The sequence below is a fragment of the Brachyistius frenatus genome, unplaced genomic scaffold (assembly GCF_029030835.1).
Source record: "Brachyistius frenatus isolate BFR_SWC_R1_liver_20210118 unplaced genomic scaffold, ASM2903083v1 Contig_27, whole genome shotgun sequence".
NCBI lineage: Eukaryota > Metazoa > Chordata > Actinopteri > Embiotocidae > Brachyistius > Brachyistius frenatus.
Window position 1 is genome coordinate 2,900,985 of NW_027210626.1, and position 25,655 is coordinate 2,926,639.

The following is a 25,655-nucleotide window of genomic DNA, read 5'->3' on the forward strand; positions in this document are numbered from 1 at the left end:
CTGGGTAGCTTGAATGAATGATTGAATTGTTTTTTTTATTCTCTCAGGTCATGATTACTTTGACATCACATCTCAGGTGCAAAGCGATCAATCACTATTGAAGATAGTAGACTACCAAGATAGCTGATCATTTTCAGAAAGACACAAACTAGGATTGTACTCGTGGTGGAAGAAGTATTAAAATCCTTCACTTAAATTTGTTGTGTTACTTCACTTGGATGTTTGACCTTCTTTGTGCACAATGATGTATAAAGAGCTTTACATCTGAAACATTTTCCACTTTGTTCTGCTGAATGTGGATTTTTTTTTCATTGTATCATTATTATTGATTTACTTTCAGATAAGATATAAATCGATCTTCTTTTCAATGAAAGTGTTGCCTTTTTTTTTTTTACAATAACATATCACATAAATACTCAGGCTTCTCCTAATACAACATGCCATGTAAAACTTTGCAAAAATAATATTGACATATATATATATATATTGTTTTTGCCATTTGCCAGCGTCATTAAGCAGCTGCCACCTGCACGAGCCGGCGTTGCACCTTTTTCGGTGACCCATCAGATTCCGTGACCCGCAGGTCGGTCGGTGATGGTTTGAACGGGACACCGACAACCGCGCAACACCGGCTTGTTTCGCTACGTCACTTCCTGCTGCGTCAGAGCCGTCCTGAACCAGGCGGCGGTTCGTCAACCAGAGACACTTTACGCGGTTGGTACAAACTTGACAGTTTTCAGATCCCACTGTTGGTCTTCTGGCTTTCTACGAATGATTGTTCACTTTAAGTTTAAAACCACCGCGACCCTGTTGATATATTTCGTCGCTCCGTTTGGTGACACGACTGGCTCGTTAGCTGCTACTATTAGCACAGGAGGCAACCGTGCGTTTGCAAACTTCAGACTTGAACGCTCGTAATCATCCCGGGAGACCGGAAGGGGTCCTCTCACGGCTTTAGCTGTTACACAGCAACAGTCAACATGTCCAATCAGCTGACTGCGGAGCAGCAGCGAAAGATTGAGGAGAACAGACGGAAGGCTTTAGAGAGAAGAGCCCAAAGACTCGGACAGACCAGCAGCACCACGAAGCACACCTCCGCAGCTGCGCACAGCCCTGCAGAGCAGCCACAGCTCCCTAAACCAGGCGCCCGTCCTGCTACCGTCCCCCAGCACAGACCGACCTCAGCCTCACGGTTTGTTCCTCCCTTCAAAAAAGACTCCCAGAGCTCCAGCAGCCAAAATAAATGCCCAAACCTAAAGCAGTTTTTTGGCTCTCGCACTCAAACCCACCAGAGTAACTCTGCTCCTCCGAGACGGGTAAGATTTCTGCTTCAATGTGCAACGATGCGGTGACGGATCAGGCTTTTCATGTCTCCTATCATATTTTCTATGCAGACGCAAGTCATCGATCCTCTTCCTCAGACAAGTCACCATTTGAACAGGCGTGTCTTATCTGGCGGAGGACACGTCGGTGTCAAGCCAGCCCAGCCCAAACCTCACCTCACCTGCAGCTCTGGGGGTTCAGGCAGCTCCTTCTACAAGCACACAAACACGCATGCTCAAAATGCTGTGGCCCACTTTCCCTCCAACTCCACGACTGTCCCTGCAAAGAAGCCTGCCGTCTCTGTGAGGGGGACATGTGCGTCTCACACAGAGGAGCGTTTCAGAGTGGAAGTGAGCTACCATGCGGAACTTATTGCCGTTTTCAAATCCATCCCTTCAAAGAACTACGGTGAGTATCTGCCAGCGTAACTTTACTGTTTCACAGCTGACTGGAGCTTTTTTTTTTTTTTCGGCCCCACATTCCTCACGATCACCACAAAATCCATTTTCTGTCATTCTAAAGATTGACGACACGAGCTCTGTCATTGTCGGTCCATTGTTAGAGGTCGTACAGATGTGTGAAAGTACTTCATACATTCAGGACGGAGCTGGAATTTACACTTAATACAAGACAGACTGAATGTCTGACTGAAATCACCACTGTAAAAACAAAATGAACCTTTATCTTCTTTTCTGTACAACATGCCGGCTGCACAGTTCTTTCAACCTCATCTGGAATACCACATTAACAAATGGACTTATTTTGGTTTTTAGGTTGTTCTCGGTTGATGTCAGCGCTTTCTCTTGTCATAATTAAATGCTCTGCTCTGTGTCAGACCCTGCCACAAAGATGTGGAACTTCAGTCTGGAAGACTATCAACAGCTAAGTATGAAAATGAAGGAATATTTGAAGGAATATTTTTTTTTTTTTGGAGCAAACTTAGTTTCACAACATGGTTTGTGATCGTCTGTCCTGTTGCAGTGGAGGAGGCCGCTGCTCTGCCCTCTGTGTCTTTGAGGCCTCTGGAGGGAATGGAAGCGCTGGAGGTCGCCGCAGCGGGCGGCCGAGCTCAGGACAGCGCGGCGCTGGCGCTGCAGGGCCAGTGCTTCCTGGTGTCGCCCGCCAAGTTCGAGGTGGACGTCGGTTACCAAGTCGATGTCGTCGCGGCGTTTAAGCAAATGCCGTCAAAGAACTACGGTAACGTGATCATTTTTGCTTTCGCGACCGTCCTGACGTATTTTCTTTCATGGCCTCTGAAGCAATATTTTGTTGATGTCGCAGACATGAAAACAAGAAAGTGGAGCTTTTCGCTTGACGATTACAAGAGACTCAGTGAGTGGAAAGAAGTCTTTTATTCAGCTGGTATATCATTGTGCTCTTTCTTGTCACATTTCGCCATGTTGTCTCACCGTGCTGTGTTCCACACCCAGTGGATGTCCTCGGTGGGACGGCAGCCGTGGAGGTGGAGCCTCTGCCCAGGGCAATAATCCAGGCCTTCTCTGCCAGGTTTGACGGGACTGAAGCCAGGTCTTTAGACGTCCCTGAAGCAGACCTGTCCGGCATCGAGCCCACGCTCACCTGCAGCCTCATGCCCTTCCAGAGGGACGGGGTCAAGTAGGTGCATTTTGGGCAGCCAGTAGTGGACTTTCTGCACGGTGCAACCGATAGGACACGGTTATATGCATGTAATCTTCTCAGTCTACTACAAATGAAGAGATACTTATAACAGGTCGATATTTGTGTGCCACTTTTGATATATATAAAATTTGTAGATGAAAAAGAGCTTTGATTTGAAAGTTTCTCTGCGCCCTAATAGCTTTGCGGTGTTTAAAGAAGGCCGCCTCCTCCTGGCTGACGACATGGGCCTGGGGAAGACGGTGCAGGCCATCTGCATAGCTGCTTACTACAGGAGTGAGTGGCCTCTGTTGGTGGTGGCTCCCTCCTCCGTACGATTCACCTGGGCTGAGGTAAAAAAAAACAACAACAAAAAAAACCATTCAGCAAACTGTTTCTCTCAATCAAAAGTTTATTTTGAAAAAAAATAAAAATAAATAATAAGTCACTCAATACTTAGTAGGAGTTCATCCCCTTTTTTCCTGTTTACCGGTGTCATGATCGGCCTGCCTTAAGTCAGCAGCCACCGTCTTAAAGATATCCTTCTGGTCTCCTTTGAAAAAAGCTCTGCGCTGCACATCATAACGCAGGTTTCTGCATAAAGCTCTGTGAATTTGAGGAAGGTAATACGGCTCCCCGAGGACTGCTCGCATTCTGCCATGTACTTTATCTTCAGTAGGGAAGATGGCAGCTGTGAATTTCATGCTTCCATTTCCGTGTCTCACGGGTGCAGTTGATAAGTTGAGTTGTGAAGTACAAATTGAAGTTTGACGCGCTAAATGCGGCGTATTTTTTAGGGTACTTTGTTGGATTCTACAAATTGTTAACAGGTGCTGAAACCAATAATCATCATCGTTATCTATGGATTTGTTTATCACTTTCACGTGCAATCACTTGTTTTGTCTGTAAAATGTCAGTGTAAGAAAATCCCATTATAATTAACCACATCCAGAGGTACTATATTCATATTGTTTTATCCAAGCAGCCTGCTGTCGCTCAGTTTACCATGTGCTACAAAGAACAAGTGGAATCAGAACATTTTCAACTTGTATACAAATAGAAACAATTCATATTTTACTAGGGGCCGAGAGAATAACCGAGCTGTCACTTATTTGAGCTCTTTTCTAGGGGTTGAACAAAATACTGTTATTGACAATAACTGTTATTTAAAAAAAAGAAAGAAATATTGCTGTTTTGTAAATAATCCAGGCAATGACCAAGAAAAGAAAAGCACACATGGCTAGTGTATGTTGGCATGTATCCATCACTAAATCATAAGCCTACTTCATACCGAAGGACTTTTCAATTGTGTTTTGAGTGTAATTTGCCAAAAGAGAGACTAAATACACAACAAACACATTTGTTCAAATTTTCGATAGATATTGTGATAATATTGTTGAAATTTATTGTTTTGGCCACAATAATCGTGTGGTGAAAATCAGATGTCGTGACAGCAGTCTTTTGTTTACCTTGGGTATTTATGTTTTATCTGCAATTTCATTTGATTGCATGCAGCTGAGAAGCAGACAAGTGGAAATGTGAGCACCTCTCTGTCCCGGTTTTCTCTCAGCGACTTCAGTGTTTTCTCATTTCTCGTTTGTTTGTTTCATGTTTTGCTGCATTTATTCTTTGCGTAACTAGCAGCAGCATTACTGAGCCGCTTCGGCAGCACATTTTCAGAGGAGCTTCACTCGGCTTTCTGTCTATTGACCAGACGAGACAGTCTGTTCTCTAAATAGATATCTTGGATCAAACACAGCCTCTACCCCCAATCGGGAGCTGAAATCACAGAGGAGAATGTCATCCCATTAAAGGACGCTCACTTTGTCTGGCTGGGCTCTTATCTGCACTGTCAGTCGTGTGCTTTTGGCCAAATATACGGCAAAGCATGGGAGCTATAACGTAATGAGTTTAAATCAGGCTGACAAGCGAATAGCGAGCGAAGAAAGTGAGTTGTCCGAAACTTCCGAGCCACACTGGACATTTTTCTGAACCACGAGTGACTGTTTTAATGGATGATGACTGTTACAGTGCCGAGCATGAATTAATTGTGATATGTAGCAGCACACCAGCTGTTAGCCACAAAATAATGTTAACTATAAATTTCAGGAACTGGCGTGTTTCCAGTGGCAGCAATAAATGAGAACATGAAAACCAGTGCTGTTACTCTGAGGCCTTCTGTTTCAGTCTGCGCCTCTTACATGAACCATCATTTATGCCTGAAGGCCTTCAGACGCTGGCTCCCCTCCCTGAATCCTGACAGCATCAACGTGGTGGTGAAGGCCAAAGACAATCTGCGGTCTGGTTTGATCAGCATCATCAGCTACGACCTGCTGAGTCGGATGGACAAGCAGCAGCCGGGAAACCCCTTCAACGTCCTCATCATGGTCAGCTGTTCTTTAAACGTGGCTGTTTCCATTTCAAATTTACAGCCAAGTAATGGATCCTCAGTCCTTTTTGCATCTCAGTCGGTTGATTCATTATTTTCTTATTATTTTTGTCCTTTTCAAGTATTTTTTTAAAGATATATTTGTGTGATTCTGTGCAGGATGAATCTCACTTTCTGAAGAACATGAAGACTGCTCGTTTTAAAGCAGCCCTGCCTCTGGTGAAGGTGAGTGTTTTACTCTTTTTTTTTTCTTTTTTTTTGTGATGTACATCAAAGGGGTTGTATTTTTCTAAACTTTACATTTGGTCAGAAATCAGACTTCCAGCAAGATTGTCAAATAATTTATTAAAACCTTCCAGGATCTTGCAGAATTTCTTTGTGATTGTTGCTCAAAAGTGCTTCATTTAATAAAGAACTGTGATACAATTTGAAGGTAAAATTAAAAAGAATAGCTAAAGAAAAGAATTGTAATTTTGGAGAGAGAGTCATTGGTAATCATGATGATAATAAGTATAATGCACACGACAGAAATACAGTAGCCGGAATTATTTTAGTTTCCGTCTTATTCCTTTTATTTTCTGAACTTATAGACGCAGGGCCTTAAATGTTACAAAAAAAAGTCACATTTCAAAGCAGAATATAAAACATAGGCTACATCTTCTGTAAAAAAAAACAAGTGCTTTTAAAGTTTTTTTAAGGCATTTTAAGTCAACACATCCTGTAACGCCATCTCCTCCAGCTGTAAGGGCGTACGAGGACATGAGTGAAACTACAATTCAGGCTCCACTGTATCGCTCTCCATCTTCTTCCCATCCAAAGCACCACTGCGGTTGTGTTTAGTGGTTGATGTACTTCGAGGACACAACATGAGATCACGTTTCACCTCAACTCCAGCACTTCCTGTTTTGCCGTTTCTTTCCAGTCAGCTGGCATGTCTTGTTTTAATGATGAGAGGAGAGGTAGAAGAGCCTCGCTCCCTGTTATACTGCTGTTGTTCGCAAAGTTTTGTTTTGAAAGGCTCACTTTGTGACGTAATGCTGTCGGCAGAGCTTTTGTCAACTACGTTGAAGAGAAATCAAAGGATTTTTTTTTTTTTTTGCAAAAGCGCCCATATATATTGCAAAGAATGGCTGGATTTGCATTCATTATTGTGATCGCAAGATCTTGATTTTCTGGAGGGACAGGAAGCTCGTGTGAAAGCCAGATTTGAATAAAGCGGTTTGTCAGATAGACCTGAGGCAAAGTGAAAGTTTGATTTCAAGCCCAAGCAAATCTGGGATTTCTGCCATCAGACAAGTATCTTTTTCTTTTTGATATCAACCAACAGAGTCTTACAGTTACGTGAACAATTAATGCAAAATTTCCAAACAAATGTTAACATGTTTCATCACCAATATTGAGAAGACTGAATTGAAACTTGTTATCGCGTTAAAACAGATCCTTTATACACATGTAGGTCAAAAGTAAATAAATTAAGTACCTTTTTTTCAGCTACACATCAAACTATTGGTAATATATGTAAATATACATGTAGTTTAACAGGTCGATATTACTAATTGGCCCTTTGAGTGACAGGTATATATTGTATCGTGGTGGATCAGTTTGTCTGGTGGTTTAGTATCTAAATCTGAAAAAACAACAACAAAAACATTTTGTACTTACCGAGACACCTGCTGCAGGTGCTTATGGGATACCAGCATGAATACACAGCTTTGTCTGTGCCACGGTATTTGAGAGATTTTTGTTTTGTATCTATAGAGTGTATGAATACTGATAGGTGACATACTGTACATCCATAAAACATTTCCTCTAATGTTAGAGTTGTTTTTTTTTTTTTTCCATCCTCAGGCAGCGAAGAGAGTGATTCTCCTGTCTGGGACTCCCGCCATGTCCAGACCCTCCGAGCTCTACACCCAGATTCTGGCTGTCAGGCCGACGCTCTTTCCTCGCTTCCACGAGTTCGGGATGCGTTACTGCAATGCCAAACAGGTAGCTTCAGTCCGGAGAATCCACGTCTGTTCAAGTGTGACGCTTAATGCTGCCGAGTTGTAATTGGCAGAGATTTCAGGACATCTTGGAGAAGATGAGAAGACTTCAAGTGTGGGATTAGCCAACGTTTATTTGTGTTCCTTGCTTGCATTGTTTAGTTTTGCATCTCCTGGAGGGGGACGGGCCAGTTTGTGCACTCGGCTGGGACGATTTGACAGGTCTGCTGACAAGCACAGAATAGGATTGAAAGGTAGAATTAGTGCACTCTGAAGCCAGTGTGCGCCGGTGAAGAGTGTAAACGTTAAAACTCATTGAGGCTTTAGGGTGACAACTTAATCCGTTTATTTGATCTTCTTCTGTTGGTCGTCTGGCGCCTCTTATATTTCCTTAAGGGAGCCGTGTGGAGTTTTCTTGCTGACAAGCGAAAGTTATGTTTCAATCCAGTGTTAATTTTGAAAACACATTTTCTATATGCCGTTCTAACGTGTGGGTTTTGTTTTGTTTGGTCTTCATACTTCACCGCCTGCGTTTCACAAATGAAGTGTTTTATCCGTCTGACTTTGTTGACTTCCTGATTTGGACATTTTTCCTTGATAGTTGTGTTTATAGCTAAATGTTCACAAATAATACTTTTTTTTTTTATATATATCTGTTTTGTGTTTATTGTTAAAAATCGATCTTGTTGTGCTGTAGCCTGCAGACAAACGTGAATCCTCGTATTTATTTCCAAATTATTTCGCATCCATTCCTGTTAGCAAGAGGAGAATACATTTCTTCGGAGACCTCGATGTCGTATACGTGATAGAAAATTGGGAGTCTGCGCAGGCTGTTTGTTCCGAAAGTTGACCAGATGCTCGACGGCGTTCCCGCGTCCGACGCCCTGCCTGGCTGATCTGCACCGAGCAGCTTCACGCGGCTTCAGTCCGGCTTCCATCAAAAATAGACTGGATGCATATTTTTTTTTAGCAAAGCGTGCCGGAGAGACGATTCCTGGGCCGCTGCTGATATGTGCTGCGGCGCGTCTGGTGGCACACGAGCTTTGTAGTGTGGCAGTGTTCTGGTGGCCGTGTCGGAGCTGGGACGCCATCCAGCCCTAACATGTCTGTTTCTCCCAAAATATTTTCAAAGTGGATTTTAAGTCTTTTTTAAGTCGTTGTTTAAAATAAATAAATAAATAAAAATCAAGCCTAACTTTTAGATTCAACTGTTTTTAGAGAAGAAAAAAAAAACGTATTATATGTCACCTTCACCTCCTGTCAGTGCACTACTCTTTCCCGCTGTCATATGTTCTTTTTTTTTTTTAAATTGCCCTCCACGCACAGACCACATGGGGCTGGGACTACTCGGGCTCGTCTAATCTTGGCGAGTTAAAGCTGTTGTTGGAGGAGAGTCTGATGCTGCGCCGGCTCAAATCCGAAGTCCTTTCGCAGCTCCCTGCCAAACAGCGCAAGGTGGTCACGGTGACCATAAGTGAGATCAGCACCCGCACTAAAGCTGCTCTCTCTGCAGCGGCCAAGGAGTTAGCGAAGGGGCATCGCAACGTAAGTCCTAAATGTACCTATTGCTTTGAAAAAAACAGAGAAGTCACAGAATTCGAATGTTTTTATTTTTTATTTTTTTTAAAGGAAATAGCAAAAACTTCACAAATCTCCTGACAATCATAATCTCTTTCTACAAATTATTACATTATTAGCAAGACCTTGCACATTCCTTTCTGAATCCCCACCCCGAAAAATCTAATGGGAAGAAATGTAATAACCGAATAGTACAGCCAATTGCGTTACAGATGCTATTTATGCAGTAAGAGAAGTCAATGAAAGATCTGTAGCTGTAGTTACAGAAAACTAAGATCTTGTTGACAATGTAAATGTTGGCTGAAAATAAGTCTGACTTTTAAAATATTAAATATCCAAACTTTTTGATTAAATGTGTTCAAAAGCACTCTATGGAAAATAGATGAACATGGCACATGCTCACTGCACATATACAGTAAATACCAAGTAGGAGTTGTTTGGGATTCGTGTAGGACTCGTGAAGTCATGGAACTCTGACTGATGGATTCATATTTCATATTTGTTGTATAAAATATCACAATATTGAGGCTGAGAAACCTTTTGTTCAGATGCATTGGGTCGGTCCTCACACATGAGGGTGCACGAGGGAATAGTTTCAGGCTCCAAGTGCTTTTAAAGGACCCAGAATACCGAAGTCCATCTTACTTTAAGAGTGTTTATACGCTCCGATGGGAGCTTGATTTGTGCATAATCATACTGCTCCTCAGAGCACTGGCAGTCTTATCAAATCATCAAACAGAGTTTCCTGTCAGTTCTTATCTTGTGCGCGTCCTTATCTCTTTTTCAGAAAGTGGAAGAGAAGGAAGCCCTCCTCATCTTTTATAACCACACAGCCGAAGCCAAGCTACAAGCCATTATGTAAGTACCGACCTTCTAATGGTGGGGATCAGGTAGTCGAATCAGCTTAGATTTGATGAGTGCGGAGATTAAAATGTGAAATGACACAGAATCTTTTGTCAGAGCGTTGTGATGCACTGGATTTGAGATAAGACTCCACATAAAGAATATTGAATGTCTTTCTTTGAGCCAGTTCAGCTGAACAGTACGTTGCTCCGTCCCTGTCAGGGAGTACATCACAGACATGCTGCAGTGTGGGAGGGAGAAGTTTCTCGTGTTTGCCCATCATAAATTGGTCCTGGATCATATCACCGCCGAACTGAGAAAAAAGGTGAGTAAGACGCACAGTTTTTAGACATAAACATAAGAGAGTGTTTTTAGATGTTTTTGAACCAGCAGCTCAGATGAGATCATTTGTGGGAGTTAAAGTCAAAAAGGTCAACTCCATCAGGAGCTGCGGGGAACAAGTGTGGGCAGGTCTGAGCATGTTTGAGCTTAGTACTAGTACTGCGACTGATTGTTCTAAGTTTAATAAGGACATAGTTGAGAAACTAGCTTGTCGATTCATCTTGTTGATTCTCAAGTTGTGGGTTGCCACCCGAAAGTGCTTCGCAAGGCCATTTCAAGTTTTTTACAGAGGACAAAAGAAAGGGACCAAATTATCTGTAAATTATCCGGCATATGAAAACATGAAGCCAAAAATCAAATGGCATTTAAACACGTAACATGTCGCTCATTAAGACAAAGCTGTTGAATACTTTTAAAGAGCTGAGGGCATTGCACAAGTGCCAATTGTCTTCATGTTAGGAGCAAAAGGAGGCACTCAGCACCTCGTACGAGTCTGCCTTTGTATTTCGTTGGGTTTTTGGCCCTAGTTGCACTTTTTTGTTGTTGAATGTGTTTCACTGCACAATTGTTTTGTGAAACTTAATCTAAGTGGCACAAAAACTCCCAAAATTTGGGTCGCAGCTCCAAATTAGAACCACGGGATTTTTTTTCTTTGGACAGAGAAATGAAAGCGGCCCTTAATTTCTCTCACAGAATGTCAGTTTCATCCGTATCGATGGGTCGACTTCGTCCGCAGAGCGACAGCAGCTTTGTGAAAAGTTTCAGTTCTCGACCAAAACGTGTGTGGCTGCACTGTCAATCACTGCAGCTAATATGGGCGTCACCCTGCACGCAGCAGACCTGGTGATCTTCGCTGAACTTTTCTGGAACCCCGGGGTAAGATATGGAAACTTATCACTGCAAAATACTGTCTATTTATTGTTACTACTTTGTAAAGAACGCAATTGAACTATTTTGGTCCCCAGCCAACTTTTGTTTTTTAGGCCCGCATGTAGTATTTAGTGAAAGGTAGAAAACTGTTTACAGGAGAAAAAAAAAATCTGCTAAACCAATTTAAGCCGCCTGCCAACATTAAATGAAAGAGAAATTTACAAAGTAGCTGTTGAAGAAAGTAAAAAAAATTGAGTTGCTTAAGACATATTCTTCTCTGGAGTTGGAATACATCTAAACTAAGCTTGTAAGTAGCTAAGTATTAGTGAAGAGAACTTCAGGTTGCAACAAACGTGAGAAATGCTGATGTGGTTCTGTGTCTTCGGGGGAAATATTTGCAAACAAATCAGCCATTACATTTTTGAAACCCAGTGATATGGTGTATTTGATGATCTGCCCATGTGTTTTCATGTTTAAGAACTAATAAATGCAACTTTAACGGTCCCATATTGTATGAATTTAGATTTCCATTTCATTTTTCTGTAAGTTTGTGATATCACAAACTCGTGTCCATGTCATGTCGGCCCTCAGCATGGCCAACTATCCAAACTTTTTTTTAAGAGAAAACATAGCGGTCATTCCGGCAAAGTGACCAAAGAAAACCTGTCGTTGGTTTGGGCAACGCTCAGAAAAGTGTCAGCCAATCAGAAGAAAGAATAAATGACACTGATGTGCCTTGAAGACAGGCATGAAATGGCCTTTTATTGGTAGAGCTTCCGAGAGATGTAAAACTATGTTGAGATGTTTTTTTGGTACTTCAAAACCACAAAAATATCCTTTTTATGGATATAAAGATTGCAAAGTGTGAATTATGGGACCTTTTAAAAAAATAATCATTCCATTCACTCTGAACAGACCAAAAACCTTGCACTCAACCTGACTTCTGTGCCGCTAACAACAGCTTCAACTCCACAAGGAATTTTAATAGTGCTTTAATTTCATCTGTCAGCAGATAAATGATATGCTTGAATAATTACTTTTCTTTTTATTGATATTTTTCTCAATCAGTCTTCAACCTTTTGGGGGTCATTGCAGTGAAAGCAGGAAACATTTTGTAATACAGTGAAACCTCCAGCGCACTTTCATTTTTCATTGCTTTAAAGGATTTTTTTTTTTTTTTTTTTTACTGCAGATTCTCCTTCAGGCCGAGGATAGAGTTCACCGTATCGGACAAACCAGCAATGTGAACATTCACTACCTGGTTGCCAAGGGAACTGCTGATGATCACCTGTGGTATGTGTCAGTCATGTGGAAGTACTGAATAAACTGGAGGGGTTATTATGGCCATTCAGACAGTTTCCTCCCACATTCATCAATCTTTTGCCGGCTGCTGAACCAAAACTGAAGCAGCAGGGGGTCCCGTTAATGTGGGTCGACTAATATGCATATTGTTACAAACAGTGAATTGAACTGCCCGATTGTTATCATTTATTCATGTATCAATCCAGGCCAATTATCCAGGAAAAAATGAATGTCCTGGAGCAAGTTGGTCTGTCTGAGTCAAACCTCTCGGACAATGCAGTAAACACCAGCTTCTACTCTAAGGTAAATCAATTATGTAGGCTATAATGTTGTTACCGGTTTAAATGGCATTAAACATATACAAACATGATACATGTACAAACATGAAACCCATTCAGACACATTTAGTCCTGAACCTGATGGTTTGGTTTGGTTTTGTTTAGGACTCTAACCAGAGGAGCATCATGGAGATGTTCCAGAGTTCTTTCAATGCGGATGACGACGTGGACGAAGCCATCTTGATGGAGGCTGCAGATGACTGGGAGGACACGCCACCTGAAAACCCCTCCGGTAAAAACCACGGCACCGCTGCGGTCGGACCAAACGGCAAAAGCAGCTTAATGGACTATTTTGGCAGATAGCTTGGAAAATGTTAAATTAACCAATAATATCAACATCGTTTTGGTTTGCTTTTTGGAACATATTATTGGACACAGCTCCTCGTTTTCATCATGACTGATTTTATAACACATGGTAACACATGCTTCAGTTTTTTTAAAACATGTAAAATGATACCCAAATAAACCTATATTTTTGTTTCTATAAATAAGCCTGTTTGAGAATCCTCATGAAGCTGACCACTCACCATGGAGAAATTATTTCTTGGTTTAATTCATGAATCACAGTTCAGTCGGTCCAACAGGAGGAACTAATATTGCCAAAAACTCTCGGATGTAACTTTTACAACTTGCTGCTCTTTATATACACACAACTAATATAGCCAATCGTTATGCTCCATTTATAGGCCACTGCATCCTGCCATCATTAAGCTAACAGGAAAGAGTACTGCAGCCTTATCTCTCTGTTACAGTCCCTCATAGTCTCGCTACAGGAGACTGTTATTATCACAGCATGGCGGTAGGTAATTAATTATAGACAACCTAACTGACAGTGACACAATGTTCTCTGAGTAAACACTGAAATGATTTGTGTCGTTTTGGTGATTGTATGATCTTGTATTTAGTCACGTAGTTTAAAGCTGCTGAGACGGCCATGCAACTGAGAACTGAACTCCCTGAAAAGGCAGTCATGAAACCCCACCTCCACAAGGTGTAAACGTCTGATATATTTATCTTTATTTCATGATTCATAGGATGACGGGTATTGTGTTGTTCACATGATGTTGCGCATTTATTTTGGAAGACGGGAAACAGCATTAGGTGTTCTGTTTCAGTTCGAGTGCTCCTGTTGGCCACTTCCTCCTGTTTGTGGACTGCTGGGACTTTAATTATGTGGCTTATCTGCAAAGTAAAGGAGGTCGATAAAGTTAACTCTTCTGAATGATGCTGCTGATAAAAAAAAACAAAAAAACAACTCAATACCGTTACTGTGCAATAGCGGCTCGCAATCAATAAGAGTTTTAGATAATAGTGTTGCATCAATCGCAGGATGCGCACAGATGCACGACTTTGTCTCCCAGCCCTATTTATGTGTCAACAAAATGGGGTCACAAGAAAGCATAGCGCAATTGAGCTGCACTTCTTCCCCAGAGCTTTGAGCGCAGCTGGTCTGAATTCATTATGATTCACCTCATTCTCCACACACACAGACTGTAAGAGCAGTTTCGATTGCAATTCCAGTTGCTGTGCGTGACGTTACGAAGATAAGTGGGCGTCAGCTTTCTCCGAATCAGGAGAGACGCCTCTGAATTGTCAGTATGAAGACAAGTGTCTGCTTGCTTGCCACTCGCAGCTCACAGGATATAGCGCAGTAATTGCTGTGTGCCAATTCATGACGGATCCTCTGAAAGATGCAGCTCATACCAAAGATAAAGTCACAAAGACCATAAGTTATTGTGTTTTCAGGCATTTCTCTGTCAAGAGAAGGTTATCACCAAAAAGGTTTTCTCAAACTGCTGTGGTTAGAGATCAGTAATAACTTTTTACTAAACATGGAAAAATGGCCAATAGCCGAACAGTCCATCCATATGTTTACATCATTCTCTGTAATATCCCGTGATTAGCAACATATTAAAGTGCTCTATTTGCCAGGGACTGATGACCAATAACTGGCAAAAATGATGCAATCATCAACAGCAGAGGGCCTGAATGCAAAATCTGAGTCTAAAATTAGATTCTGTTTTAATGTCCAACTTTTGTTAATATGTGTAGCTGTCATAGAATTCATAGAAGTCATTTGTTCTTTTATTTTGGCAGACTCTATGGTAGCATGACTGTTTCCTGTATGTTTAGCACCCTATCAAAGCACTTGATACAAGACGATGGAGAGTTGATTGATTTTCTAGGGGTTTTTTTTGTAAGAAAAGCTGATAAAGAGCAGAGAGACTGTGGGATTGTGTTTGCCTCAGTTAGCCTTTGAACAGGAGGAGCCTTTGTTGAGCTGTTATGATGTCTAGAAATGCAGACTTTGAAGGATTAAGCCATTGAAGTGGGACAGTGAAAATGTCAGTGAAATTCCTTTTTCTTACTTCGTACGTACCTTCATGCTGGTGATAGATAGTGGACATTTCTTCAGTGGAAGATCTGGACATTCCTGTGTTTTCATCTGCTGAATTGTCTTTCTCTTTTGCTGAAAGAAATAGATTTTTATTCAAAGCTCATGTTTTTAGTATGTTATTAAAACCATAGAAAAAAAAAAAATTCTAGCAGGAATAAGCATCAAAAGCACAAAAACATCGGGACAAAATTGATACCAGATGGTGTGACAGGTGGAATTGACTGACACACACCACATGATCACCTGAAATGGTTTTGTCAGTCTCTCCATCACTGGTGAGCTCTGCGTCTGTGCTGATATCTCCGAAGATAAATCGGATCTTCTCCTCGGCATGCTGTTCATTGGAGGAGCCGTGAACCGAGTTGTGGAGGATGTCTGCAGCAAAGCGGGCCCTCAGAGACTCTGGGGATGTTTCCTGAGCTTTGTCCGGGTCCGTGGGGCCCATCATGGCCCTCCAGTCCTCCACTGCATTTTCCTTGGTCAGGACCAGCATGAGACAAGGTCCCCTGAAGCAAACAATGACGGGATGTTCACATAACATGCACAAGTTGGTCTAATGTAAGTACCGCAGTGTTGGATTATGTGATGACTGATGAACTTTTTACTGCCAAAGTATTGGGCAAATTTCAACCATGCAGGGAAAGAATGATGCACCTATCCACTTTGTATTACCAACTTTAAAGAATGACTGTTTTTTTTTTTTTCCTGTGAAGTGTGGCTACCGATGCAACAAACCACATCCATACTGGTTAGAGCCAGAGAGCTCGGCAACACACTTAGTCCAGGAGTTTTGTTACTCTTTAAATATATATAAGAGCAAAATTGTAAAACATTTGCAGGTGGTCAGAAAACAAAACTACAATTAAGGCTCAAACTGAGCTGATATTGAGGTGTTGTGACAGAAAAGGTAGTTTCTCAGGCTGAAGTGCTCAGCTGCACCGTCTACTCACTGTGTTCAAGCGGTTGTGTAATAACCAAGTGAAGGGGCTAATGGGAGCGGAAGATAACTATAAAATCGAGATGTGCGGTGGAACAAAGAATGAAATTGAGATGGACTTCCGAGCCACTTGCCTGAGGCAGCCGTGATACTGAGCTGCTGAGATTACTGTTAAAAGTGCTGTTAAAAACTTGCAGCGGCAACAGGAATCAGGGCATGTCTGCTGTAGTCACTTTGCCCTGCTCCTGTGGCTATGTGCAGGGACAGACTCACCGACACATGAACTCCACCAGCTTGCTGAAAAAAGGCTTGTCCTTGTGCTCTTTGTAAAACTCCTCCGCCATCTCCCTGGAAAGAACCGTCTCCTTCAGATGCGTTACAGAGAAACCTCTGCCACCAATCTCATCCAGAATTTCCTCTGTCAGAGTGAAGGGAATAAAAAGGATAAAGATCGTGTCACTATTGAGTAAATGTTAACATGTTCATGTTCTAAATAACCATAAAGAACCTCTGTGCTCCTCCAGTGCATTCGGTTTGATCACTGCCAGTGTCCGTTGTTTAGGGAAGAAGAAGTCGATCTCTCGTTCTGCCTCTTCGTGGCCTTCACTGCCATGAAGCTGGTTAATAGGTTCGTTCTCCACAGCAAACTGGGCCCTTAAACTGAACATGAGGTACACAGAAGCCTTTATTACAGGTGTTACTAGACTGTTAGTTACCATCCATTTCTAATAGTGAACATTTGATAGTTTCTAGAAATGATTTTTGGGTGAAAACATGCAATTTCAGAGAATTATTTTGGGATAATTTTGTCTAATCGACTGTACTTTTCTTTAGCTACTAATTTTAATTCACAGTGGTTGGAGTGGACATGGTGCATTGCAGGTGAAGAAACACAACAAAAGAGAGAAACTTTTTTTTTCTTCTTCTTCTTCTGACCACTCTACTGCTGGAAAAGAAACAGTCATCGACTGGACTTCTTGTGTGATTGTAAAATGACGGCGCTGAAAGGAAAGCCTTTACTCTTAAGAAAGGTCAGACGAGGAGGACTGAGTTCATTCTGACAAGCTGTCGCAAAGACTAGCGGTGAGAAGTCCATTCCTTTTCTATGTGTAATTATACCACAGTGACTTTGTTCTCATTTCAGCAAGTGAGTAAAGAGAAGTAGACATCGCTCACCAGTCAGGACTCTCTTCTTTGGCTTTATTAATGTCAGAAGGACCAAGGATGTTTTTCCAGTGATGTACAGCCCCTGTTCTGGCTAGAGCCAAAGCCAGCACTGGCCCACTGCAAATACATACATGGAGAATAAACGTCTGCAGTGGCACGCTAATCTTTACATCAATAATAGAGCATGTCAAAGTTACCTGGTCATGCTTTGGAGCAGTGCGGGGAAGTAATCCTCGTCAACATGTTGGAAGTAAAAGTCTCTGACCTGCTCAACTTTCAACATCACCTCTCTCTGGAGGGCTATTGTGAAGCCGGACTTGTGGATCTGAGCCAAGATCTCCTCTGAAAAATTACACAAATGAAATATAGACATTTACCCTGTCAATGGTAACAACTGCTGGTTTGTGACGTTAAAACAATTCTGCACCTGTACCATTTAACACCTTTGCTACAGGAATCAAGGAGAAATCCCTCGATGTTAATATGAAGCGTGTGCGTGCGTGTGTGTGTGTGTGTGTGTGTGTGTGTGTGTGTGTGTGTGTGTGTGTGTGTGTGTGTGTGTGTGTGTGTGTGTGATCGCACACATGTATACTTGTGCTTGCGTATTTGGCACGAGCCCCACCTCTGTTCTCCCTGGCAATGTCGGGCCGGATAAGAGCCAGTGTCCTCTCCACACGCTCTTCCTCCCCATCCTGCTCCGTTACCGAGGCCGTCCTGAAGTTGGGGAAGAAGAAGGCGAGCTCCCTGCTGGCCTGGTCGCTGTCCTCGCTACCGTGCACCGCGTTGAACAGTGTCTCTGTGCCGTATTGTGCCCGCAAGCTGCAGGAAGCCAGGGGGGGAGAAAGAGGAGAGGAGACCAGATGGTTGCTCGGCTGGCGCTCAACCAGAGAGAAGCATAATGTTTGGGTGTGTCCGACGGAGCCGGCGAGAATGTGCCGTTCACTCCCTTTTCCAGACTGATATTGTTTCACACTGAAATCAGCAGTGCAGAAACAAATATCTACGCGAGAAACGGATGTTGTTTTTTTTTTTTGCATAGGAATGATAATTTCATCACCTTATCTTACACTTTTTTTAATGATGTTAATGTTTTACTGAATGCAGCATGTGTATAATTTTCACTAACTGACCTTTTGGGCATTTCTCTCCTGGCTTCCTCTACGTCTGCCGGACCAATGAACTGGCGCCATGAGGGGACAACGCTGGCTGAGCTCTCTACCTGAGAGAGTACCAGAGTGTGGGAGGGACCACTGGACATGAACTGCACCAAGTCCTCAAAGCAGGCCTACAAACCACCATTACACACAAAGGCAGAGGCGAGAGCAGACACTATGTTCATCCATCGAATACATCAAATCTATCAATGCTTAACATTGGTGGTTTTACTCAGCAAAGTTATCCAGATAATTCAGAAAACCTTTTTGGAGGATTTACAGATTATACAAGGAGAAAGAGAGAAAATGTAATAAATACACTACAGGGAATGTACATGTTTATAATTTAATCAACATTTCTGCTTAACCTGGCCACCTTTTCTCCCATATTTTGTATTTCTGTCTCCCGAACAATTTGCTTTCGTCACAAACAAAAAACATAAGCAAAAAAAAAAAAAAGAAGCTGCTTTACACAGCAACTCTATTTTGAGCCTCGTGCAGAAATGCAGATGGATGTGTAAGGTATTGCAAAGTAACTGAAATACTCTTTTGCACTGGTCGTGACTGCTCTCTCATTAGTATGTAGAGTCAGAATATTAATGGGCGTGACTAACCTCACAAACATAAACTGCACCATCAGGAGTTTTTGACTAGTAAGCCAATCTGTACAACAGGCGACCGTCTGGCAAAAATATTGTCCAGATATTATATGAACTTTTTCTATTATTCTAGGCTATTTTCTTTGATTTCATGTGACTCAATGTACTCTACCTCTGCTGCTTTGTGTTGATAAAAATCTCGAGCCTCAACCTCAGTCATTGTCCGTTCCTCGTGGGCCAAGATCTCAAACCCAGCATCTTGAATCTAGCCGGGGGAGTAATGTCATCATAATGAATTACTGTCAGCAGGCAGGCTTGAGACAATCTTGTCTTCTCAATATGTGAGCAGTGCTGGCCTGTGTGTACCTTCATAATGATCTCATTTGCCTTGCCGTGAGCAACAGCATCTGGTTTAATGAGGGCGACTGTGTAGGATTTACTGGCAGGAACTACAGGAGAAGAGAGGAGCTTGAATGATGATCAGTAGTACTGATAAAAAGCTAAACGGTCCACAGAATCACCGGGAAACAACACTAGTAATCACTACAACAACAGTACTGAAAATGATACTTACGCCAATAAAGATTGACTCTATATTATATTAGATAGTTTCCACATTACCAATTATGCTTTCTTCATTTTCTGACCGCTGAGGCGACTCCTCTTTGTTCTCATCATCCAGCAGATTATCATCTTTAACCTGTCAAGACACAACGAGACCAAATAAAAACACTAGATCGCTAAACAATGCTGTCAATAAACACTAGCAGAAATATTCTCTTGTATGAATACAGCCACCACCACTGGTTACTTTATTATTGATTAATCTGCCTGTTATAGTCTTGGTCAATCTATAATTATTTGATTTATAAAATGGCACAAAACTGGGAAAAATGGCCGATTGCGACATCGCACAGACAGTGTGACTGCACCTGAGATCCAATATGGACAATTACTCACAACTCCAGCAACTTTTTTCTTTTACTTTGATTGTATGTCAGCAGAAGTATTGGGGGAAGAGGGTTTTTTTTTCTGTTTTGTTGTCTTTAGGTTGTGTTTTTGTATATATTTATTTTTAAAAGTAAAAAAACAGACAAAGTCACAAACACCGAAGAAGTTGTCAAACTAACTGCTTGATTGATTTTCAGTTTTTTTGATTTGTTTTATTTATTTTTGGCGGAGGACATGTTGACATAACACAGTAGGAAAAGCACGTGTAAATAATACATTTGATGATGATCGATTTGCATTATTTGGTTGAGTGCCAGTGTGCTGGTCTTTGGCACGCTTGCTCACTGCCCCGCTGTTGTGACCTATTGTATCGACCTTCTTCACAGCAGTCATTGTAGGAAAAGCACAGGAGGAGGAGGTTTGGAGTAGGTTTGGTCTTACCGAGACACTTAATGGAACTGAGTCATCATTAATACACCAGTGCATTACCTAAAGTGACAAGTCAAACTGTCTGCTGTGGAAAAAGTGTTTTTAAAACAGAGCTGTTGTTCGTGGTATTAGCTGCAGCTGTGCTTTTCCAGCCTGTGACAAGTCATGATGCCTGCTGTGAAAACACCATTGTTTCTGCAGCAGTATGTGTGAGTGGATATCTGCCATTGCACACATCTTACTGCTCACCGCTGCGCGTTCGCCACCTTGTTCCAGGACCAGCTTCTCTTTGGCCAGCTCATCCACGATCAGCCTCTGAAGCATTGGAGCGTTGGCCCCTCGCAGCACAGCCACCAGCTCCCCACCCTGTTCATTCAACACAGGCCTGCTAAGTCTTCTTTTTTTTTCTCAAGATTTTGTAATTAAATTGAACTCAACGTGTGATGAGATAAATAAAATGTGAAAATAAATATGTAAAAATAGAAGACTATTGCTTTCCTGAAAGATCAGCCATGTTCTGGGAAGCCCTAATTCCTGGCCTACAACATTAGAGCATCGTAAAGTCAAGATAAAAGGTGAAACAAACAGAGGAGAATTAAACAGATAAATTGGGAATACCAGTAACATTTTCTGCTACAGCCAACAATCTTTAGTTGAGTTTTACTTTATGAATCACTTACTGGTTCCTTGTGATACTTAAATGTACAAATTCATACAACACAAGTGCATTGTAAACCCCAGGCTGAGATATAAGGTGATATAACTCCAGTTGAATGTTCACAAACCTGATGGCTCATACTGAACCATGCACACACACACATTTACTGTCCAAACAAACATACACATACAGCATATAAACACACACACAAATATAATATCACAATATTTTTGACCAAATACTTTGATAATAAAATTGCGGTGATCTTGTAGAAATGCAGACTGATACTAATCATGTTCAGGAAATGACAACACTTATGTCACATAATTGGATATTACAATATCCAAAATCCAAGACAATATAAAAGTGATACATTGCCTTGACCAAACATGTAATACACATGCAGCATATGTACACACTCACCCCATAGAAGTGGAAGGTGGGTTGACATTTACCTCTGTACCTCTCCAGAGCATCAATGCTGTCTGCCTCGGCCTACACACACACACACACACACACACACACACACACACACACACACACACACACACACACACACACACACACACACACACACACACACACACACACACACACACACACACACACACACACACACAGGCATGTTAAAAGGTACTCCTTCACAAACTTTAGTGTGTTTACATTTTGATTGACTCTCACTGTGGCAAAATGAAGCAGGTCGTCCCCCAGTTCGTTCTTTATCTTTCTCAGGAGGCTGACCATGGCTCGACAGGGACCACACCACTGTTGGTACACATCTACAACTGCAAGGTAAGACACAGTGTGCGTGTTGGTGTCAGACTTGGGGGACAAAGTAGAGAGACAGAGGAAGGGTGGGAGACTGGTGCAAACACACAATCTGCAGTTATCTCAGTGAACACAGTGGGGCAGCAGAATACAATAAATAATAATCACAATGACAGAGGTCATTCAAACAGTTTTGTTTTTTTCAAGTATTACTTCTTTAAGGGGACAACAACAACAACAACAACAACTCCTCCTCCCCTCTGAAGGTCTCACCCGTTAAGCCCTTGGTTGTGAGCATCTCCTCCCACTGTTCTTGGTTTGTTACTGACGCCTGGACGAGAAAAAACAACTGCATTAATATCAGCAGGGCTCATAAAAGTGACTTAAAACACAGAAACCATGCTGCGTCTGTTCAACCTGGAGGCTCGCCTCTTTCTTCTTGCCCGCCATTTAACTACAATGTCAAATAGAAATGATTGTGTCTCAAACGCTAACGACGGAGAAATGCGAGGGTTTTCCTCAGATGCTGCTCGCGCTTGTTTGGCCCCCCTCGTTGCTAAGTAACGGTGCCTTCCGCTTTCCGTAGCAATCCCCGCTCGGATCTCTGTCCGCTGTCACGAGGCCTATTAGAGTTGTTGGCATGGCAGTGAAAATGACGTCAGAGTGGGAGCTCACGTCTCTTTTCTACCGTCTCGTGCACCTTTTTTTTTTTTAATTTATTTTATTTTTTTTCCTCTTTCAGCCCTCATCTTAAAACCAATTTCAATACAAGCTAAACTCACCTGTATTGATAAATAATGTTACAGTTTACTAGTTTGGATATTGAAAATACAATTATTATACACATAGTATAAGAGGCTATAGGAAAATGAACATTTAGAGGCTATACGTAAACACGCAATTTGCATAGCATACTCAGATTTACATTATTCCAATGAGACATTAACCAAACTAAAGTTGTGGTTCCTGTTACAAGAGGAGATGCAGACTAAACAAACAAAAGATGTGGTTCACTGCCAGACAGGAAGAGAAAAGTAACAGATACTGCAGAGTTGTATTATTGGATGTGGTTATGGAGAATCACCCATACTGGGGACTAAAGCTTGTGTTGTTTCTGCCTTGCTGCATCATTTTCACAATTCTCTCTCCTCTTGCAAGCCCCTAAACTTTATGGAAGTGGAAAACTGCATCACTTAAGTTCCCCTTTAAGCAGATGTATCAATGAATGTTCACTACAGCTGCACTGTGCAAATAAAGTGATGACATGTATCTCAAAAGCTTTTGAAACATCGCCCCCTAGCCTTCATTTTTGTAGTTGTAGGTGCTGGTATTTTATCCATACTCCTCATGTATAACATTTCCTGTAATTGCAGGCTGTCACCTGATGATCTATCCGACTTTTTCCCGTGTCAGAGCTCATATTAATGCTCTAATCTCTACCCAGTCTTGTAGGATGTAAATGTGTTTGTGAGAAAATACCAAAGGCAGAGTCAAAAAACAAAAATTGATGTTGGATCTCTGATATGTCATCCCGACACCTCAGAGATGTTACCCTCCAACTCTAACATTTTATTTGAAAGTGAAATAGGTCCTCTGAAGAGATCAGATCACTTTTTGCATGCTCTTCCCACATGAAGTTCAATGAACTGCTGCATTTAAGCGGTTCAGCTTCACAGCCTCCTCCCTCACAAAGTGGGCCCATGAAAAACAAGCTGTTCAACTGGAGTAATTTTATAAAAGGACAAATCGCAATGCACTGTGACAGTAAGTGAGAAAGAGAATCATATAATGAGACCCTCAAAAAGAAATGCCAGGGTCCTCCATGTTATCGACAACAGCTGTACAGTTTGTTTTGCTCCCACTGTGCTGGATGTACCACATGTTTCTATTAGTAACTCCGTGTCTCGCTCTGAGCTCATTTTGCGGCCAGATGGGAACAACAATCACCTCCCCTCCATCATGGCTGCTGTAACAAGGTCCTGACAAGGCCCCTTGCCCACACAAACAACGCTCACACGGTGTATAATATGCTGTGTTTTTGCACTACTTTTCATTGGTGAGTTGCAACGAAGTGATTGCTTTTGTGCTATCAAGTCAATGAGAAACACTGATTTGATGCTTTTGTCCCTTGTGCCCGATTCAAACATTGACCTTTGTGTCATCAAATGTCATCAGTAATGACTGCTGCTGCTTGCCTGCAGTTGACCGTGTTACGAACAGTTACGCTTCTGCAAATTGGAGAACACAATGAGATAAGATTGTTGGAGGAAGTTTACACAAGATGTCATTCGACACCACAAAGCTGACCTGATTATTAAGTCAGTATGGCACATGTTCATAGAAAGAGTGCTGTACACTCTTCAAGTGTGTATGTTGTACTGCCCTTTACTACATAGGTGGTGAGTAATCATGCCCTGCTATATTGCTTTAATATTTTCTTTAAACTCTCAACAAAACTAAGAACCAAATGGGTTTTAAAATATTGTCTGATTCATTTAGGTTTCTTGTGCAGTTACTGACAAGCTTCTGCGTATTTGTCTACTTACATTATCTTAAAGTAAAGATGTTTTTTTTTGTAGATCTTGGCCTCAAAACATTGTGTTTCATAAACATCAAACAAACTCCCTTAAATAAAAGCTCTATAGAGATCTAACTCTAATAGTACATCGCCACTGACCCTCCGCTGAATTCAGAGAGACTCTCTCTGCAGGATGTAAGAGTTTCTGCCATGGGCCATTTGTTTGACTGACTTTAAAGGTCTTTGCTCAAAGTTGGTTACCATACTAATGTTAAAGGCTTTCATGGTACAATACAGGTCATTTCCCAGTCTCCCAGTAGACCTTCAGGCCCCAGGTGGACCAGGAAAAAAAACACTTATCATCTTCCCTGCTGGATAGCAGTTAATCTCTCTTCCACGATGAGAAACACAGTGGATTTGAAGCTACTGCAGTGCTGAAGATTAGACTCCATTAGCACATCTTAAGCACAGAAGTCATATTTAAGCCTCATTAAAAAATAACTCCATTTGTTATGTTTATTTTGGCAAAAGGCTTCATCCTACCATCCTGAAAGCTGAGACCCAAAGGACTTTAGTCTTATTATTAGGAAACTACTTCATGAAATTTTGGTTGGTCTTTAGCTTTAGGTTTCAAGTTATTTTGTTGTTGTTGTTGTTGTTGTTTTTCTTCTTTTGTCGAGCTGCAACAATTTACAACCAATGTGAGTTTACAGGTTTAATGAGAAGATAAAGTTTGAACGATGGTATTGTAAAGTGTATAAAATTAAAAAAAAAATTAAAAAAAAATCCAAATTACGTAAGGAACTAAGAAAGGGGCGGCACGGTGGTGCAGTGGTTAGCACTGTCACCTCACAGCAAAAAAGGTTTCGGGTTTGAATCCGGTCCTGGGCCTTTCTGTGCGGAGTTTGCATGTTCTCCCTGTGCTTGCGTGGGTTCTCTCCGGGTTCTCCGGCTTCCTCCCATCATCCAAAAACATGCACCTCAGGTCAGGTTACCTGGCTAGTGGCAGCCTGCTGCAGCAGCTCCCCCCTGAGAGCCCCCCTGCTGTAGTGAAGAAATTTCCCCTCGGGGATTAATAAAGTGTATAAAAAAAATAAAATAAATAAAAATAAATCCAAAAATTGAATAATGGAAGTAAGATGAGAATGTGAAGGTCATCAGACATCTCTGACATTTGATGGCTGGGGAGGAGGAAACTTAGGGTGGGGCTTTTGTCTCAGGTGATGGTTTTCCCGAGCCAACTATGGACCTCAAAAGTTTAAGAGTAGAATGGATCTGAAGTGACCCGGGCTTGGTGGAAGATGTTGAGATTATTGCGAATGTAAGAACAATTTGCCTGAGATGAGCAATGAGTCTATAGGTAGAAGATGCTCCAATACAGAAGGGATGGATACAACAGTGCTTGTGGATAATCTAGGGATGTGAAGAATTTGTTGGAAGCATCTGGTGGCCATTTTCATGGTTTCTGTTGGAAAGAAGAGGATGGTTGGTA

The 25,655-nt window shown here is 41.8% G+C and overlaps 2 protein-coding genes across 2 annotated transcripts; one reads left to right on the top strand and one right to left on the bottom strand.

The window, feature by feature from the left end:
• Window positions 1-654: 654 nt before the first annotated feature.
• Window positions 655-13,075, top strand: smarcal1 (SWI/SNF related, matrix associated, actin dependent regulator of chromatin, subfamily a-like 1). Its single transcript, XM_069698609.1, has 17 exons — window positions 655-1,316; window positions 1,395-1,731; window positions 2,159-2,209; window positions 2,305-2,520; window positions 2,605-2,655; window positions 2,754-2,937; window positions 3,140-3,290; window positions 5,163-5,324; window positions 5,486-5,551; window positions 7,175-7,315; window positions 8,638-8,856; window positions 9,677-9,747; window positions 9,955-10,057; window positions 10,768-10,950; window positions 12,137-12,237; window positions 12,453-12,549; window positions 12,690-13,075. The coding sequence occupies exons 1-17, from the start codon at window positions 981-983 to the stop codon at window positions 12,885-12,887; spliced, it is 2,667 nt and encodes an 888-aa protein (XP_069554710.1). The 5' UTR covers window positions 655-980; the 3' UTR covers window positions 12,888-13,075.
• nme9 (NME/NM23 family member 9) lies at window positions 12,967-22,144 on the bottom strand. The gene is made up of 17 exons (XM_069698610.1): window positions 22,063-22,144; window positions 21,919-21,976; window positions 21,559-21,662; window positions 21,301-21,372; window positions 20,469-20,585; window positions 19,461-19,539; window positions 19,206-19,288; window positions 19,012-19,104; window positions 18,217-18,371; window positions 17,709-17,905; window positions 17,284-17,428; window positions 17,096-17,203; window positions 16,428-16,579; window positions 16,193-16,337; window positions 15,226-15,488; window positions 14,965-15,054; window positions 12,967-13,766 (listed from the first exon to the last, which is right to left on the bottom strand). The coding sequence occupies exons 1-17, from the start codon at window positions 22,093-22,095 to the stop codon at window positions 13,750-13,752; spliced, it is 1,911 nt and encodes a 636-aa protein (XP_069554711.1). The 5' UTR covers window positions 22,096-22,144; the 3' UTR covers window positions 12,967-13,749.
• Window positions 22,145-25,655: the final 3,511 nt, after the last annotated feature.